This window comes from Gopherus flavomarginatus, chromosome 1, assembly GCF_025201925.1.
Source record: "Gopherus flavomarginatus isolate rGopFla2 chromosome 1, rGopFla2.mat.asm, whole genome shotgun sequence".
Lineage (NCBI taxonomy): Eukaryota > Metazoa > Chordata > Testudines > Testudinidae > Gopherus > Gopherus flavomarginatus.
The window spans coordinates 330,074,079-330,093,874 of NC_066617.1; the positions used below are offsets into that span (position 1 = coordinate 330,074,079).

General features: G+C 38.9%; 1 protein-coding gene across 4 annotated transcripts in view; it reads right to left on the minus strand.

The window, feature by feature from the left end:
- The window catches only part of TNFRSF19 (TNF receptor superfamily member 19), a 118,594-nt gene extending 99,174 nt beyond the window's left edge, over positions 1-19,420 (minus strand). Inside the window, exons 1-3 of one of the 4 annotated variants that reach the window (XM_050937287.1) lie at positions 19,198-19,420; positions 18,798-18,890; positions 1,111-1,213 (exon numbers count right to left, since the gene is read on the minus strand). In XM_050937287.1, the coding sequence (XP_050793244.1) occupies positions 1,111-1,179 (69 nt within the window). In that variant the 5' untranslated portion in view covers positions 1,180-1,213; positions 18,798-18,890; positions 19,198-19,420. Of the gene's footprint in view, positions 1-1,110; positions 1,214-13,078; positions 13,229-18,651; positions 18,673-18,797; positions 18,891-19,197 lie in introns of those variants that run through there. The other 3 variants (XM_050937289.1, XM_050937290.1, XM_050937288.1) reach the window with 3 other exon arrangements.
- Between the last annotated feature and the right edge of the window lie 376 nt (positions 19,421-19,796).

The following is a 19,796-nucleotide window of genomic DNA, read 5'->3' on the forward strand; positions in this document are numbered from 1 at the left end:
ATAGAATCTGTATATTTAAGTATACATTTTAAAAGAGATTTTCAATGGCACCCAGAGTTTAGGATGAACACTTAAAAAGATTATTTTTTTTAAATTTGCACTAATAGTCACACAATTAGTTTCTTGCTTAATATATTAAATACACATAGAGATCCAATTTCTATTTTCCATGATTACTGAGTACAGCTTCTGACCAAGCTAGAAACTATAGCTTTGATGCTGCAATCTGCACCACAACCAGAAACACCAATATAGAGTCTCAGTAAAATCAGTGGGACCCTGCAAGAGATGCAAGGGTCTCCATAAGCAAATCCTACTGCAGCATCAAACTCAGTACATTTACCATTCTGTCTCAAGCACACACATACTTTTTTGATTAAATGACTAAGGCCCAGTTACTCACTTTCATCAAAAGCACATTCTGGAACATGATGTTGGTAGTCAGTCTAGTTCCAAGTGGAAGGGCATCGACATCACATCACAGTTGCCATTAATTTATCACCCTGTTTGGTAGTTTCAGTAGTAAGACCAAAGCATGAATGTGCTAGGGAGACTGAACTACCTTCATTCTTATAGATTGTCTCTCTGGGTCAGAGTTCAGGCACACTGATATGGCAATGGAAGCTTGCATTGTTGCCAATTGTGCCATTGCTGTTTTCTACATAAATAAAGAGTACTTGACTCCTAAGCCTTAAATCTGGCACCTTGCACTGAGAGATGATCAATGATATACTCATGCGTAACCCTGGGGATCTTGCTCCAACTTCAGAAGTCAATTGACTGACATGTTGCACAAGCACTATATTCATATATGTTTTATTCTGCCCAATCAAAACATCCTTCATGTGGGTATATTCAGAGAGAGGTGGATTTTTGAGGGGCAGAAGAGTGGGATGGAAAGATGTGTCACATGTAATTTGACTAGAGTAACTTTTAAACTGGAAGAATGTATAACTAATTGTCATTGACTTAAATTGATATTCTCAAAATACTGCATTCTGTATATTAATAGTTGTATTAAATATATATAAATTACTCCACTTCACTAATTTATGCAAGTATTTTCCAACATTCATCATGAAGAAAAGGAAGTTCTCATTATTTACTTACCAAATACACTAATAGTAGTATAAGTATCTTCACTATTTTATCTTGTCTTTGTAATCCTTCACTGCCCATATCTTAGATTTAAACCTCTCTCCCTTGTGAAGAACTAAATCAAAAGAAAAAAGGAAAGTATTTGAAATCCCCAGGTTGGACAACGAGTTTACTTTGAATGTACTATTTATGTAAAATATAGTATTATATTATACTTTGGTGTGCTGAAATAGATATTTTTCAACATTGCTCAAATGTTTCAGATAAATAATTCCTAAAACCCAAAATAATGACTACCTAATTTACAAATTGTGGATTTTTTGTTTGTTTTTAAAACAAATGGGTATCTAGACAAAAGGCAATATATCATTTCAATTTCTATGCAAATTTTTCCATTCACTTCAATAAATACTCAGAACATGCACAGAACAATACAATCTTGCTGTTCAGCTGCGACTGGAGAACATCAAGACTCATTGACAGAACTGTTTTCCAATCCATGAAGTTGACTTGAAGTCTGCTGCATACCTGGAAGATGCCAAGTAAATATAGGAAAATAGACATATAAACCAGTCTATTGATTCGGGGGCCTGATCCAAAAATCTATTGAAGTCAATGGGATTTGTTCAGTGGACTGCATCACATTCTAAGCAAATATTCTATGAAATTCAGAATAAATGATCAATTTGGTCACATCAACCAGCTCTGTCCACATATCTATTCAAGTGACACCATCATAGGACCTAATTACATCAGCCACGCCATCAGGGGCTCATTCACCTGCACATCTACCAATGTGATATATGCCATCATGTGCCAGCAATGCCCTTCTGCCATGTACATTGGCCAAACCGGACAGTCTCTATGCAAAAGAATAAATGGACACAAATCTGACATCAGGAATCATAACATTCAAAAACCAGTGGGAGAACACTTCAACCTCTCTAACTACTCAGTAACAGACTTGAAGGTGGCAATTTTGTAACAAAAAAACTTCAAAACCAGACTCCAAAGAGAGACTGCTGAACTCAAATTAATATGGAAATTAGATGCAATTAACTCAGGCCTAAACAGAGACTGGGAATGGTTGGGTCATTACACTAATTGAATCTATTTCCCTATGTTAAGTTCTCCTCACACCTTCTATGGGTCATCTTAATTATCACTTCAAAAGTTTTTTTCTCCTGCTGATGATAGCTCATCTCAATTGATTAGACTCTTCCTGTTGGTATGCATACTTCCATCTTTTCATGTTCTCTGTATGTATAAATATCTCCTGTCTGTGTGTTCCATTCTGTGCATCCAAAGAAGTGAGCTGTAGCTCATGAAAGCTCATGCTGAAATAAATTTGTTAGTCTCTAAGGTGCCACAAGTACTCCTGTTCTTTTTGTATATAATTTGTTATTCTGTAAATACAAATGAGCAAGAATTCAATACTAATTTGCCTTTCTTACTCTAGCACACTGTAACATTATTCCTTTTCACTTATCTGAAATGGAAATTAATAGAAAGCTTTAAACTAAATTATGTTTAAAAGGAAAATTATTGTGATTCAGTGTGGTTTTGCATTTAGGAGTAGAAATGAGTGACAAATGAGAGGAGAGAGGACAAACTACAGATGAAGGAGTTCTGAAAATCAGGAATAGTTGCAAAGTATGTGTTACAATACTAAACTGTCAATTAAAACAACTTTTGTTTTTGGGGAAACAGTTTAATAACACAGGTGTAATAAAGCATTTGAAAAAAATGTATGTACATTAAAAGTTATTTGTATATCAATGTTAGGAGTTTGGGTAACAAGAATTATAAATTCCCATGGAAGAGAAGAAATCTGATATATTTGGTATTACTGCAACCTGGCAGGATGATTTGCATGATTGGAATATTAAAAATCACTACGTATGGCCTGCTCAGGAAGGAAATAGTGGGTAAAAGAGGTGTGTGTGAGGGGGGACTTTACTTTAAAGACACCATTACCTGTTTTAGAGTTATTGATAATTCAGAATCACAAGATCGTGAATGCATATGTATAAATGTGCTAACTAACAAAGCCCAAGAAGGAGTACTGGTAGGAGTCTGTTATAGACCATTACATTAAACCAGAAAATAGGATGAGATACTCCTTAAGCACCTGTCTGTAATATGTGGAAACTAATACTGTGTTATGATGGACTTCAATATGGGAAACATAAGCAGAATGTCTCATGTAGCCGGTAATAAGATATCACTCAAGTTTCTGAACATTATAGATTTTAATTTTCTATCACAAGAGATATTACACCCAACATGAGGTAACTACTGTGGACCTCATTATGACGGACAAAGATGAATTAATCACTGAACTAGAAGTTGGTGGTTGCCTAGAGATCAAGGATCATTCTCTGATTACACTCAATACAGGCAAACAGAGGACTGGCTCAGTATAAATACCTAGTGCTTCAAAAGGGCTAATTTCCCAAACCAATGAAAATTATGAGCAAAATTCATTGGGAGGAAAAATGTACACAGAAAAAAAATGAATGAAAATTGGAAGTTCTTAAAGAAGTTTATTAAATGGCCAAAAAGCCATGATTCCACAATCAAGACAATATTGGCTAAAAGTCTAACCTGGTTCCAAAGTAAAGTGAAAGTTGTGTGGGGTTGCCAACCCTCCAGGATTGTTCTGGAGTCTCCAGGAATTAAAGATTAATCTTTCATTAAAGATTATGTTGCATATGAAACCTCCAGGAATATATTCAACCAAAATTGGCCACCCTAGATGTGACAGATATGGAAATTTCTTCCAATATCCTTGAAAAACTTTATTGAATTAAGTTTAAGTAACTTTGGAGTCCATTGCATTAAATGCAAAAGTTATGTATTTTTATGGGCTGGGATTGTATGCAACCTCATTAGGTGGGAAGATGTGATGATGTGAGCCCTGAAAAGTGGTATGAACGTCAAAGGATTACACTGAATAATGTACCAGATGAGAACTGACTTTTGGGACTGTGTCAAGTAGTTTGCCTGGAGAATCTCTAACGGCAGCTGAAAGCAAATCCCTAACCTACACAACCCCAACCTACACAACCCAGTCTTTTGAAACTATGTTCTGAGGAGAGGACTACTATCTGCTGATTACTTGTTCCTGGAGTCTCAAGATCAAAGGCCCAAGCTTCATAAAGGGAAGAGTAACCTATTCATGGGTGTGCTATTTCTGAGCTAAAGCTGTTATCAACTGGTAACCACAGGAAAACCCATTGGTGGAGTTTGAAGGACTGACTCCTACAAGAGCCCTTGTTGAAGTTGGCAGGAAATCTCTAGTAAGCTTATTAACATGCCTGTAGTTTCTTTGATTAAAAACATTAAAAACAGCTTAGGAATAAGTGTGCTTGCCTATAAAGAGCTGTGTGGTAACCTGTTAATGCAATTAAGCTGTGCATACACTTTAGAGAGAATGTAAAACACAGATGCTAGCCTGTTTACGTAGTCTGGTTTGCCAAGGATATCACAGTACAAGCAAGGAACTGTGCAGCCTGAAAACATTCCATCAGGAGGAAGAATGACATGGATTTCCTCCCAAGAGAGGTGACAGCTGAGGAGCCCAGAGCCAAGAGTAGGTGCCCTCAAGAGAGTAGGGAGGGGAAATAAAGGTGCACTTGCCCTGAACTGTAACAAAGAGTAATGTGTAACAAATGCAAAGAAGGGAAAATAGATAGCAATCCATATAAATTAGAAATTATGAGGTGTCGCAAATTGATATTTGAAGCTGAAGCCATCAGGGGAAAAACATGGCTGGTAGGACTAAGGACAATAAGGAGTTTTCTTTAAGTATAATAGGAACAAAAGAAATCCTAACAATGGTATAGGACAGCAAGGAATCCTGTGGCACCTTATATACTAACAGATGTTTTGGAGCATGAGCTTTCGTGGGTGAATACCCACTTCCTCAGATGGTATAGGACAATTACTAGTCGGAGATGGTAGAACTGTTAATAGCGATGCAGAAATGGCAAAAGTGTTCAATAAATATTTCTGCTCCATATTTGGAAAGAAGCAGAATGATATAAGGACACTATATTAGGATGACAAAGGATACGAGGATTACAGTTCATTAGTAACTGAGGAGGATGTTTACATCTATGAGGGATAAACATTTTTAAATCAGCAGGCTTGGATAACTTGAACCCAAGAATTCTAAAAGAGTTGGCTGAAGAAATCTCTGGCTGACAATGTTATTTTTTAATAAATCTTGAAATACCAGGGAAATTCCAGAAGACTGAAAGAGTGATAATTTTGTGCCAATATTCAAAATGTGTAATGGATACAAACCAAATAACTGAAGGCTGGTTATCCTGATGTCGATTCCAGGCAAAAAAAATGGAAAAGCTGATACAAGAATTAATTTATAAAGCATTAAAGAGAGGCATATAATTAATGCCAGTCAACCTGGCATTACGCAAAATAGTACTTGTCAAACAAACCTTTTTAAATCTTTGATGAGATCACAGGTATGGCTGATAAAGTAACTGCAAGAAATATACTTGGATATTTAACTTAGTACCACACATTTTGATTAAAAACAAATAAATAGGAATTTATAATAGGAATAGAGCAGAGTACATAAAAAAACCCAAGATTTAAAAAAAAAAAAGTAAAAAAATCAGATTTTTTTATTTTATTCAAATTATCTTAAATTTTTCTTTTTTAAAGTAAACCTACTGAAAATGAAATCTGAATTTAATACAAAATATGTTAAGGTCTAAACTTGTTATAATCTCTTAAAACATTTTAATAACAAATAAATACGATGAATCCATGAGTATCTATCAAAAACTTTGAGTTAAATGCTGCTTTTCTATATAAAGTAAGAATCAGGTGAAAAACATCTAACTTTTGAGGTCAAGTTTTATAAATATGGCACAATAGGTCATGTATTGTGTTAAGGACTTATTTGGTTTAATAAAAATAAATTTTATATGCTGCTGTGTATGTTTAAATTCCAGTTACCATCCTAATAGAGCTTGACATAAATCATGAGCACAAATTTAATTATCTAGGATATAACCAATATATATTTCAACATTTTCTAACATAGTAAGATGACCAATTAATAAGAATCTGAAAATATTAAGCTATATAATTGCTTAAATAAATGTATATAGTTATAGTGTACCCTCCTAGGTAACAAAATAAAGGCAGTACAAATGAGAAAGTTTATTTAAATTGAGGCTTTCCACTTGCTGATTTAAATCTCCTTGATTTAAATCAATCCACCCTGGAATAGAGCATATGTTAAATTCTGTTTTGAGAAAATGCGTACTTTTGTCTAAGTTTTATTTCATTGTGAAAATAGATCTGTGAAATGTCAAAACAGAAGTTTAATAATGTAAAATTGTTGTTTTGATAACTATTTTCACACTTCTATATAAAATGACCCATATAAATGATCTTGCTAAAGTGTACTAAAAAAATTACCCAAAATATGAAGCTATGGCATAATCTAAACAGTCTGGATATTTTTTCAGAGCAAGTCACTTAAATTCTTCTTTATTTTTTCCATAACTTAAGAACAGCTTGATTTATTAGCTACCAGATGTAGCACTTGCAACAGGTAATAGTTTTACTGCAATAAAACTATATTAACTTTGTGAAATGAAGCCCCATTCATACTATACATTTTTTCCAATATGCAATAACCTGAAACTTTAATAGTGTTAAAATCAGTTGGCAAACATGTAATTTATTAAAATTAGTGCTGAAACAAAGCCAGTGATATATATACATTTTGACTATTATAACGTTATACTGTAATCACAAATGGATTAAAAACATATATCAAAAGATGGCAAAGACTGATCATCAGTACAGAAAACTCTATTCTAAAGACTGACAGTAACCTTTCCTTTCTGATACATTCCTATATCTTAGCTTTTGGAGTCACACTGTGTTCCTTGTAAAATTATCCTATTACAGAATATTGTTTGCAGATTTTTAGAACCTAAGAAGCATACAGAGGTGCACACTGTAGTAAATTGACACATTTTTGTTGGTTTAAGTGTAGAAATGTTTCTCTTATTGCAACTGTGAAATATTTTCTATTGAAAAAATCTACCAGCTTTATAACTCTGTTGCCAAAACCAACACCTTCAAACATCAGGAATTCCAAAATGTTACAACTCAGAATCAAGTTCCAAAAACCAAGTGTTTTTGAACTGGCATCTAACTATCAGACTTTCACAACTCATCTACATGTTTTGCTGTACCATATGTTGACTGTTCAGTTTGTAAATAATGTTACCAATCTCCCAGTTTTTCTCAGCTTTAAAAATGAAAAATTATCAAAAGGGTATCTGGGTTTAAGCTCTAAATAAATATCAGAACTTGCAAAGGAAACTTGTGAACATCTGGTTCTTAAACTTCAGGGACACTCAGTCAGGCTTAATCGGTGCAAAAGGTATTCAAATCCTTTCAGCAGAGATGTATGACTGTGGTTTTATATCATGCAATTATTTAAGTTATTGTCCCAATTCCACTAAAACAAAATCCCAGGAGAGATAACAGCTATTATACGTAAGAAGCAGAATGATCAGTGTACAACATAAGACTTCTGTACCTAGAGTAGAGTAAAAAAAAAAATTCACTCTTCATGCTGAAATGTAGATAAAAATAATCCCAGTGGTTGAGGTACACTAATAACTGACTCACCGAAAGCAAGTCTTGAAAGAAACATAACTGTGCCAGCTGCATGTTTCCTGTTTCTGTCTCAAACTTGAAAGTGCTGCTTAAAAAGTAGACATTGCACTGCTTAATAATAAGTTGCCATTGGGCAAATTTGTTCTCTCTTGGCATCAACTTGGCATTACGTTGATGTCAGCTGGACACTAGCCAATTATTCTGTGTATTCAAAGTAACAAGTAGCTAATGGACGTTTCTCCAAGTATTGAGTGAGTGTCTTCAGATATTAGTTCAACAAATTTAGAGATTTTCCCACCTTCCACAGATACCACTACTACTTAGAAATCTACCCAACTGAGTTTTTTTTATTTATGAAAATAAGGACATTTGAAAATGATGGCGCATGTTACTGATGTAAAAAAGTAATTCCATGTACAGATGCACAGTGATATATTAACCCAAACTATACTAGGAAATGTGAACAAAGGTCATAGACTCCACTCAATTTGTAAAAGACCATATACGGCCCATTATATATGCACATACCTCCTCATATGTGGTGAATGTGAGATCATAAAATAAATTAAAGAGCCATGTGATTAATTTATCATGCACATTAGACCAGGGGTTGGCAACCTTTGGCATGCGGTCTGCAGGTTCGGCTGATCGTGGCTCCCACTGGCCACGGTTCGCCATCCCAGGCCAATGGGAGCTGCAGGAAGCGGCACGGGCCGAGGGATGTGTTGGCCATCTCTTCCCACCGCCTGCGTTGGCCTGGAGCGGTGAACCTCAGCCAGTGGGAGCCACAATTGGCCAAACCTGTGGACGCAGCAGGTAAACAAACCAGACTGGCCCACCAGGGTGCTTATCGTGGCAAGCGCATGCCAAAGGCTGCCAATCCCTGCATTAGACTGTCTCACCTGCCCTCTGTTCAATAATCCCTTGTCTTTCAGAATTTAACATTCAGCTCTTAATCTTTCACAGAAATAGCTCTTCCTTCTCCTCCTAAATGTAGAATTTTACCAGGAAAAACATACCAGCCTGCATTTCAGGATTGGCAAGATTAAGTTGCGACCCAGTAACAGGTTTTCCATAAGTGTCATGATTTTTAAGCTGCTACTTCATGGCTTGGGATGCCTGGTAAAGGAGATTTTATATCACAGGAATGGGAAGAGTCCCAACTTCCCAGTGGGCTCATAATTCACAGATTTGCCAAATGTCACACACTCCACTTGACACTCATACATGCAAGCTATTCCTCATGCATTCCCAAGGCCCAGAGTGAGTGTCATGCATTCTGCTGCTGGGCTCTGGGCAAGAAGTTTGGGCTGCAGTTTATCCTGCCTGCCACCACAGACCACTATAACACCTGCTCAGCAGGCAGCTTCTCTGCCTCCACTTCCGACCGCTCTCTACTCTCTATGCCAGTTCTCGGCCACAGGGTGCAAAGGAGGTGGCATTAGCAGAATCAGTGCCTTACAGACAGTAAAGGTGAGCAAGGGGAAGGGGCTCAGGATCAAAGGGAGAAGCAGGACCTCTTGTGGGGACAAGGGCTAATGGACAAAAGATAGGGATACAAACTAATAGGAGGGAAGGGACTAATGGAGCTTGCAAAACTGTATAACCCCTCCCCTCTTTGTTTCCTCCCACACAGCAACATCACTTCCCCCAAGACACCCCTGGTTACCTCTAGCTCCCCACAAGCCTTTCCTCACTTATTATGAAGTGATACTCCTGGGGGAGTTCCGCGTCCCTGTGTATGCGCAGAATTAATGGCCCTGAAGATTTCTTTGCTTCCCTGCAGAAAAATGACTTCTGATGGGGAAGCAAAGGGAAGCCACAAGAGCAGCAGTGTTAAAGTAGTGGCAGTGCAGGCAGGTTCGTTCAGGCACCCGGAGCAGCCAGTAAAAATGTAAAACACTGCTGGTGGGGGAGGATGGACAGTTGTGCATGTGTGAGAGAGAGAGAGACTCTGTCTGCCTCGTCCGCTATTGTGTCACACTCATTGTGGAGGGGTTGGGCTTCAGGGTGTTTCTGAGCAGGTAGGAATGGGACAAACTCTGTCCCCTCAGGCAGAGGAGAATGTATGCTCCTGGGGGAATTCTGTGCCACTGGGCAATTCAGAATTTTACAGAAATTAATGTTGTACATGCAGAATTTCCTTTCCCCCACAGTAAAAAGCTGCAGTGCTGCTAGGTGCCACTGGACCCACTAGAGCAGCAGCTTGCACATAGAAGACACTGCTTGGGGGAGAGAGAGGGAGCTAGAGGGTTCCTGGCAGCTGCAGTTCCCAGCATGCCCTGAGGGAAGGAGAGGGCGGCACAGGAAACTCCATGCAAGCCTGGTACTGAGCATTAGGATGTTTCCATAAGGAGGGGGGCGGGTGTCTGGGCAGGGGGGGGCATGGCTGGACTCGGGTGGAGAGGGAGTGCAGGTATCTGAGCCGGGGTGGGAGGGGCGCGGCTGAGTATGAGGGTAAGGAGGTTTGGGTGAACTGGCTGGGTGGGAGCTATGGCTGGCGTCTGTGGGGTGAGGGGTTGTGGGTGTCTGGCTCCCCGACTGGGCTGGGGGCAAAAGGGGCAGAGAAGCAGAAACTGTGTTGTCATAGGGGTTTCTTTAACTCTCTATTCTTGGGGGGAATGTTGTGCGTCTGTATTGTTACTCGCTGACAGGTATTTTAAAATAAATTACCAAAATAATTGAAACTGGTGTGGTTATGTAGTGTTATTTTGACAAAGAAAATTTGCAGATTTTTGCAGCATTTTAAAATGTGTGCAGAATTTTTATTTTTTTGGTGCAGAATGCCCCCTGGAGTAAAGTGTGCAAGGAATAAGGTCCTGCCTGGCTGAACCTACCCTCTCTACTCCAGGGAAGTCTGTGTGGGAAATCTGCTGCTTATCCAATATCATTCACCACCACTAAATCAACACTTTAGAATTGCATAAAATGTCACACATGGAACTACAGAAAAATTGGCAGCCATGCATTCACTTCTGCCTATGTAAAGGCCTGGGATACCAGACCTTAAAATTGTCACATTACAATGTCTAGAAAAGCTAATTTAGTCCATTTTTTAGAGCTTTTTCACATAAATTGTGAGGTATTTTCTCCCTCAGAGGACTGTATTCTTGGACTCATAGTTAACAAAGGCACAGGTAAAAAAAAGGCCATAATTTTTAAAACTTTCTAAAAGTGTTCCTAAAACAGGATTTATCTGTCATGTCATATTTGCAGAATTGTGGTTAGGTGTGGCATAAAGGTTTTATCAGCATGAGTTGAGTCAGAACTGTACCGTTCATCCTTGGCTTTGCTACTTGTGAGTGATGTGTACCAAATACATGCTGATCAAACTATTATACTAGCTCATCATCATCCAGGACTAACACAAATTATTCTTTTAAGGAAATCATTCAGTGAGAAAAGCACAAAATGGTGAAGCGTTGTCTATCACTACATCAAGAGAGAGATTTTACAGGGCCAGACCTTTACTCAGAAAAACAGTCCCAATTCCACTGAAGTCTATTGAACTACTTATGTGAGTAATAAGTAATAACATGTTTCAGGATCAGGCCTATAGCATGTAATATTGCTGCATGTTTAACCTATCTTACTCTTCAATTTCTAAAATAAATTACTTTTCTTAGTAGAATCTCATATTAGAACTTCAATGGTAGATACCTATGAATGTGTTTCAGTACAATAAAAATGGAAATGTCTATATGATGCTCTTGCATTCCATTTGTATTACTATACACTGCTGGTTCTTTTATCAAGATTGCTTCAGAAATGTCCTGCTCTATTAACTACTCAATATTTAACCTTATGATTATTGTACCTGTCTAAAAAATTACAAGACCTGCTTTTATGTATTACTGGACTTTCAAAAGAGCCTACTGTGTTACTTTTAACCAGGCCATTTTTGAGAGGTTTGGGATAGGCTGAGAACTGGGCTAGTATGATCAGCCTTCTCCTATACTGGGACTGAAACTGGAAAACATAGAATAAAGGGAATCAGTCATACTTAAAAAACTGATGTAAGGTAAGACCGGGGGAAATCAGTAAAATTAAATTATCTCCTTAGTCAACAATCCAAACCGCTCACATTCTTAAAGTAGTACAGTAAATCATTTACTAACAGAGTACAACTCTCTGAAATAAAATGTGATAAATAATCATACAAAAATAAACTTACTCCCACTTCTATAAACCTTGTTTATACAATGAAAAGCTTCCTGTTTATATATGAAGTTGTCTTAAAATGTGATAAAAGTGAAACTGTACTTGAGGAAGATTACCTGGTAATTACCCAGCCTGTTCACAGACCTGAATAAATGTATTGTTTTGCTCATATTTAACCCAACTGAACCCTATTGTTAATGCAATAAAACCATCCATGTCAAAGATTTACTGTACAGTAAATGTAGAAATGTTAAACAAGTATCAATTGTCAGGACTGTACATTCATTTTGACTGAGCTAAAGCTTTATCTCCAAGGACAGATTAAATAATTTTTATGTCTGTCTCTTTAAATAACCAAAGGGTTTTCAAAAGAGAACAGTTGTGAATTTTTAACTTCCAACTCCCACCCAGCCTAAATAGACTGTGCCAGTTTCTGTCCTATTATCGCTTGCCCCAAAATTATTTCAAGTAAATAGTAATGTATTAAAGTTTTACAAACAAAACATAATCATGAAAAGTAAGACACGTCTTTCAGGAACATTTTGCTTTCAGTACCTCTCTCAGGCTGATCAAAACCCTTTTGTCCGCTCTGGAAGAGAAGTAGCTCTTAGCTGTTAAGATCTGCAGAGCTAAGCTCATAGCTACCACAGATTATCTATCATGAGCTTTTATTTTGCTTGGCATCTTTCACATACATTCTGCAGCGCTTTTGGATACGAGCTAGGAGGGGGCAGAGCTGGATACGTTATGGAACAGATGAAATTAAGTGAAATAAACAAAAAGAGCATGTTTCGTGAGGAAGGCTGTTTCCATCACTTCCAGTACTGCCTCCCCTTGCAATGCAAGTGCTGCTGTTGGTGCCGCAGCGCAGGCAGGTTGATGGCAGCAGCATGATGCGGGACGCAGGGAGGGGGAAGGCATCGGGACACGCCAGGGGCTCTTGGGACTGCTCCTAGCAGCAACTGACCCCGGGCAAGGCCATTCTCGGGGGAGCTGGAGAGTCTTTCAACACTCTCCGCTCGCAGCCCTTTGCCCCCCGCTACAACCTACTACCCCACCCAGCCGCAGCCCCTCCCCAGGCCTCCTGCCCCACCTCCTACCGGCCCCCAGCCCCCCATCACCCACCCGCCGCCCCTGCTCCTACCTGCCCGAGCCGCCGCCGCCTCCTGTTCCCAAGCGTTCCGCTCCCCGGCTACCCGGGAGGGTCCTGCACGGACTCAGCCGCCGGTGGCCAGCGCTCTCTCCGCTCTCCCGTAGCCTAGGCAACAGGCCGCCGCTTCCCCTCCCTCGCGGGCTGGACTCGAGGACGCTCAGGTGACCCAGGGCAGCCAATCGGCCACCCGGGCGCCACGTGACGTCTCAGGAGCAGGCGCTCCGGGGCGCGTACCAGCGCTGCCGAGGTAGGAGGGCGAAGCTGCGAGGGCCAGGCCAGGGCGGCGGCTGGGCAGGCTCCGGCGGGTTTCTCTTGAGTCACTTTCCGCACGTGCGTTTCAGCCGAGAACGCTCCGCAGCGCCGCGTGGGGGGCTCTTGGCGCGGCGCCTCGTTTTGGTGTGGAGGCGCCTCATGGGGCAGCGCGCGGGCAGGGTAGGGGCGATGCTGGGCCCCCCGTGTCGGTCGGGTGACGGACTTGGGAGCCTGTCAGGTCTGGCCGTTCTCCGCCTGCCCCAGGAGGCCTGACGGCACGGCCGCTGCGTTGGAGGCCTGGCTGGCGGTGCGGCCCGTCGGAGGGGGAAAGTGACCAAGCCAGGTGAAGCGGCACAAGAAACATTCCGGCGCCTTGGCCGAGGCGCGTCTAATCAAACCACCAGGGACTCGGGTAGCAAAATGATCCGAGGTTTCCCTGCTCGTGAGCGTGACCCGTTTTGTGAGATCCCCAGGGGTGGAGCCCAGCCCTTAGCTCCTGAGAGTCCGGTGGTGAGGCTGGATGATTTACTGGTGTATTTTCACCCAACTCTTCAACACTAGGATTCCCACGTGCTGCCTCGCATGCTGGTAACTGTTGATTTAGCATCAACTGATTGGGCTTCGGGGGCTGCAGCTGCATGGACCAAACTTAGTATAAATCCCCCAGGTGCTGTGTCCATCCCTCACTAAAAATACTGATTGCTTCAAGAGAGCAGTGGGCCAGGAAAAGATGTATCCACCTCATAGTTCTTCCTTCACACAGTGCCACTTCCTTTTCCTCCTTCCCATATTTTTTTATTTTTCTCTTTTCCTCCTTTTTATTTTTCTGTATCCTGAAATAATAATTTAAAGTCCTACAGAATTCAAGCAGTTATCACTGCAGTGGAAGAACATCAAAATACACTGCTAAATGGAAGCCAACCCCTTGCATGCAATATTCCTTTTACAGGTAAACTAGAAGAGCCTGATTCTCCTTTCACTTACCCTAGTGTAAATCCATAACTATTGAAGTCAGTGGCATTGTATCTAAGGCAGGGGTGGCCAACCTGTGGCTCTGGAGAAGTTAATAGGTGGTTCCTTGTATAGGCACTGACTCCAGGCTGGAGCTACAGGTGCAAACTTTCCAGTGTGCTTGGGAGGTGTTCACAGCTTAACCCTTGGCTCTGCCATAGGCCCTGCCCCGACTCCACCCGTTCCTATCACTTCCCTTGAGCCTGCCATGCCCTCGCTCCTCCCCCTCCCCCCAGAGCCTCCTGCACACCATGAAACAGCTGATCAGGAGGTAGGGGGGGAGGAAGGCAGAGGAGGTGCTGATCGGCAGGGCTGCCAGAGGGTAGGTGTTGCTGGGGATGGGGAGGGGAGAGATGATGGGGGAGCTGCTGATGTATTACTGTGGCTCTTTTGCAATTTACATTGGTAAATTCTGGCTCCTCCTCAGGCTCAGGATGGCTACCCTTGACCTAAGGTGAAACAGGCTGAGATGAGAATCCAGCCCAAAGACTTTCTCTGCCAGTATTTGATTTCAGAGTTCTTTGTTTCTAATGAACCAGTTGATGAAATTACTAAAACTTAGCAGAGGAGGAATAACAAATTCATTGGAAATGAACTTGGAAGTTATGAATCAAAAAGTCAATGAGTAATAGGAATTTTAGATAGCTAATTGCCATCTTTCCGTAATAAGGAATTTTTCAAATCCTCCAAAACAGATGGTAATAATGCCTACCTCTTTTTTACGGATGCAGTGTAGTTGTAACCGTGTTGGCCCCAGGATATTAGCGAGATAAGGTGGGTGAAATAATATCTTTTATTGGACTAACTTCTCTTGATGAGGGGGGCAAGCTTTTGAGTTTCTTTCCCAGACCTGAAGAAGAGCTCTGTGCTTGAAAGCTTCTCTCTCTCACCAGCAGAAGTTGGTCCAATAAAAGATGTTACCTCACGCACCTTAGCTTTTATTTAGCAGTTTTCATCCATAGAACTCAAACTTTAGAGCTTTATAATGGCATAAAAATAGAGTTCTCTTTCACTAATCATGCAACTCATGATAAAAAGAGAATGTAACGTTCAATTGGGTCATAGGAGGCAAATGGTTCCAACAAGAATAAGTAGTTTATACATTTTTAAAATGTACTTGAACAATTGTATAATTTATTAATGGGGAAAAGTGTCTATTGAGGAATATTTTATTTTAGTGCTCTTGACAAAGGGAACACTGTAGGACACTGGAATTTTTATAAAGAGTGACATACTATATAGTACAACCATGGTACATCTGTTGTGAGTGACAGCTGTTGTGGCGCACTGAGAATTCTACATCCTTCTGCTATCTACAGACAGCTGTTAAAAGTATGTTATCTATTTTGTGTTGACACCTGTAAAACCAGTAAATATTTGTTTCTCTCTGTGGAGTCACTGAGAGTTACTCCTAAGCATCTGAGATTCAGATATTTATTTCAAAGTAATATAATTTTAGATATCACTGATTTTTTCCTATGAACCTAAAATGGATGAGTCAATTCCATGTAAATTGTGATTTTTGAAAATTGGAAACATTATTTTAAATGAGGTGATGTTTGATCTCTGTTTTAAAAAATGCTAGTTCCTTTTTAGGACTTGGCAAAAATTATAAAAGCAGATTTGTGTTGTCGGGAAGGCACAAGAGAAACAGTTGGGAAGTAATTTAGGTTGACCCTTTTGATAGGGCAAAGTTACATGACATATCTGTTGTGAAAGCAGGAGTTATACAGATACCAATTTCCTATTGCGGCACATCTCAAAGATTAAGATAGATCTACCCTTGTTATGACAGCTGTTGGAAATGGATGTCAGCATAGCCTTACAATGTCTTTTGATATTCTTAGCTATTACAAATCTCAGAATGTTTGATGTCTAAAACAATCTGTGAAAATGGATCAGTAATGTTAACCAAGAACTGCTGAAGCCTGTTTAATAAGTAATATTTACATGAGTCCTCTTCTAGCCAGATTTGCTTAAAAAAAGCAATGTGAACTCTTTGTGCAGTTTAAAGCTGAGGATTAATCCATGTTTATACTGTGTTTTGTAAATGTAAAGCCCTAAAAATGCCAAGTATTATTATTATTAAATCTTTAAAAGCCAGATCCATGAAAGGCTAAATTATTATAGCATTGCTTTTTAAACTAACAAAATGCCTAATTTTTTTTCTTGTATTTTGATATCTCCCACTGTGCTCTCACTTTTTAGTGCTCGTTTTGCTGTATGCAGGCATTATATTTCAAGCCATTTAAACTGGAAAAGGATCTATGTTTAACAATTGGGCAAGATTACTTAAAATCCCTGGAATCTCTTGGCAATGTTAGGGCCGGAATACTGCAGTGGTTACTTACGTTGAGTCAGTATTATTCCCATTAGTAGTCCTGTTGACTTCAGTAAGTTACTCACTTATGAAAATGTTTGCAGGATCAGGCCCTTACGATGACATTTTACTTATGTTTGGCTCATAATACACTGAAATAACTATTTTGATTTCTGATGTGAACTAAAACCAGTGAAATACAGTAGTTTTTTTCTACATTTTTCTTACTACTTGACAGCAAATAGCAGATTTAGAAACAGTTTCTCCCAAAAGTAATAGGTGGAACAAGTCAATAAAATAACAAAAAGTTGAGAAAATGATGATCAAGAAAAGATGTCTGCTCAGCAGAATAAAACAGGGAACACATCTTTAAGCACACCAAAAATAATCTATTGAGACAATAATTGTTTTTTCTAAATAACGTACTACATTTTTATCCTAGCTGTGCCTTTTAAAAATGCCTTTTCTTGACCACATATTATTCATACAGTGCTAATTGCCTTTCTTATAATGTAATAGATTCACATTCCTTTTTAGAGAGACTAATTGGTGCTGTGGGAAGTTAATTAGTTGAAATCAGGCCTGGTTGATCCAGGACTGACTTATTAGAATCTCTGGGTATTTGAAAAAATTAAAATGTGCTTTATAAACACAGTCTAGAATAGCTGGTTGTTTTTTAGTTTGGAATGAAATGAAGTTTGCAAATGAAGCCTGCCTGCATATCTTTAAAATGTGCTGATAATTTTATCTTTTCTTACCTAAGTTTATCCAGGATGGGGAAGATATTTTTACATGTTGTTGTAGCTGCATATACATTTCTAGTAAAGTATAAAGACTTCTGTTTGATGTTTAATAGGTTGATAAACTGTTACTGTTGTTTTTAGCACCCTTTTTGCTGAATATTCAGTATATCATGATTTGTGTCAGCTCTGTTTGTCATCTGCAGTTTTGTAGTAAAATGCTTAAAGTTTAAGGTATTAAAATAGATATTCAGGGCCAGATTTTCAAAAATGCTCAGCACTTGGATGCTGAACTCCTTTGAAAATCTGGCCTTTCATTAGATTCATAAATCAGAGCTCAGCTCCATTTAAAAATCTGGTTCCAACTGTGGGTGCCGAGCATGTGAAAACTTGACTTGACCTCATCTAAAATTCTGTCCCTTAAATATGCTAGTGCATGTTATATAATTCTTAAATACCATGAGTGGATATTCCTCAACCATATTATAGGAATTGGTGGTAGTTTTTAAAAAACACACAGTGACTAAATTTAAACATGATTTTGGAGACCTGAATATAAAACATTAGGGATGAAATCCTGGCTGCATTGACTTCAGTGGCAAAACTCCCATTGATTTCATTAGTGCCAGGATTTCATTATGGGTGTGCTTAAGGATTTTTTAATATTTTATTAAAAATGACTTAAAGGAAGCTAATATCAGACCGAGGTGTTATTTGTATGAGTAAGTATGTGAGTGACTCTATATAGTTTTACTAATTTTAAATGCTAAAATGAACGACTTTGCACTTAAGTGTCAATACATTTACAAATCAACATATTATTTATAGTTAAAACATACCTTCTGTTTCAAAATGTATCCTGAGTCCACAGTTATTACAATTAAAAGTATTGCTAAGAGAATGAATTATATATAGACCTAGCAAATGGCCTAGGAGGAGGTGGGAGAATAAAGTATAGATGATATGCAAGAGACATAATTAATCTATTCTTACATTAATGAAAAGAAAAACTGTAATACACTTCTAAGTCCCACAACCTTTGTATTAAATAAATATAAATTGACAAAGCTAAAGACAAAGACTATAAACCCTACAGCATAAAATGGTATACACCAAGAATATTAGTTGAAATTAATTTAATCTTGTTTAGATCTCTGATTTTGTATCTCGTAGGTAGCCTGCCCTCAATAAAACTTTGCATAATAGATTTTCCAAATAAAAATGCTGCATCAGCTACTTACTGCGTTCCTACATAGGTCTGTGTCTTTTAAACTGTGTACATTTCAATCAAGATTTGCAAAGTTTTTCGTTCTAATATAAACCATCATTGTCAGTTTTTTGAAAAAACCTGCAGTAAAAGATAGCAATGAAATACTAAATACAGTACCTGCTATATGCTGAAGCTTTTCCAAATGCCAGCCTTTCTGCAAATTAATCCACACTGCCAGAGCTTCTGTATTAACTGCTTTTAACTTACCTCCTTTAAAAAAAAAAAAGTATGTCAGCACAAGTCCAGACGAAACTCCAAATCCAGGAAAATAAAATTAACCATGCAGATCAAAGGCAGAGGAGCACTGAGACCAAATGCTTGTAATCTGATCAGTGATCAGTTGCCATACATCAAAGGCAGTGTTTTGGAGAGGAAAAAGTTCTCTTTTCAGCAGGTAGTTTTACTCTTAAATTCTACCTTCCAATCCTCAGTCTTGTGTTTAAAAATGGATCACTTTAGTTCTCCCCTGCCCTCTCCCTTTTTTTGTGATAGCAGAATGTACATGATTCTTACTTACATGCTTAGAGTTGAGTGGCTGGATTCAGTTCCCAAGCTATGTTGTGAATTGTGTGTTGGAAGCTGTTCTCAGTGCCAGCGGGTTCTGCTTTATCCCTTTCATCTCACTGAACTACAGATCCCATGACATCATTCAATGCTGTGGGACTGGTTAGAGAGCTATAATACAGCCTGTGGGGGAATACAGCTAAAGAGCAACAAAAGTTTGCATGATTTCTAACCATGTTGGTGCATTGTGAGACACGCAAGTCTCATTTCAAAGTTTATCTGTAAGTTTCCTCCCAAGAAGAGAAAAGGAATCCTAGAAGTTTTTTTGTATGATAAGATTCCTGATAATTTTCAAATGAGGGTATTTAATAGCATCACCCTTGAAAAAACCCACAATTTTCTGCAAAGGCCTGGTTGTCAAACACCGATTTGTCAAACAGATGCTAAGCAATTACAAAAACACAACAAAAAACCGCTTACACATTACTGGTGATGGAAAAGCTTCATGGAAAATGTCTTAAAAATTTTTAACAACTTTTTAACAGCTGAAACTCCAAGTTGAGAAGAACTTCCATCCTATTGTGAATTACCATTTAACTTCTTTGACTGGTA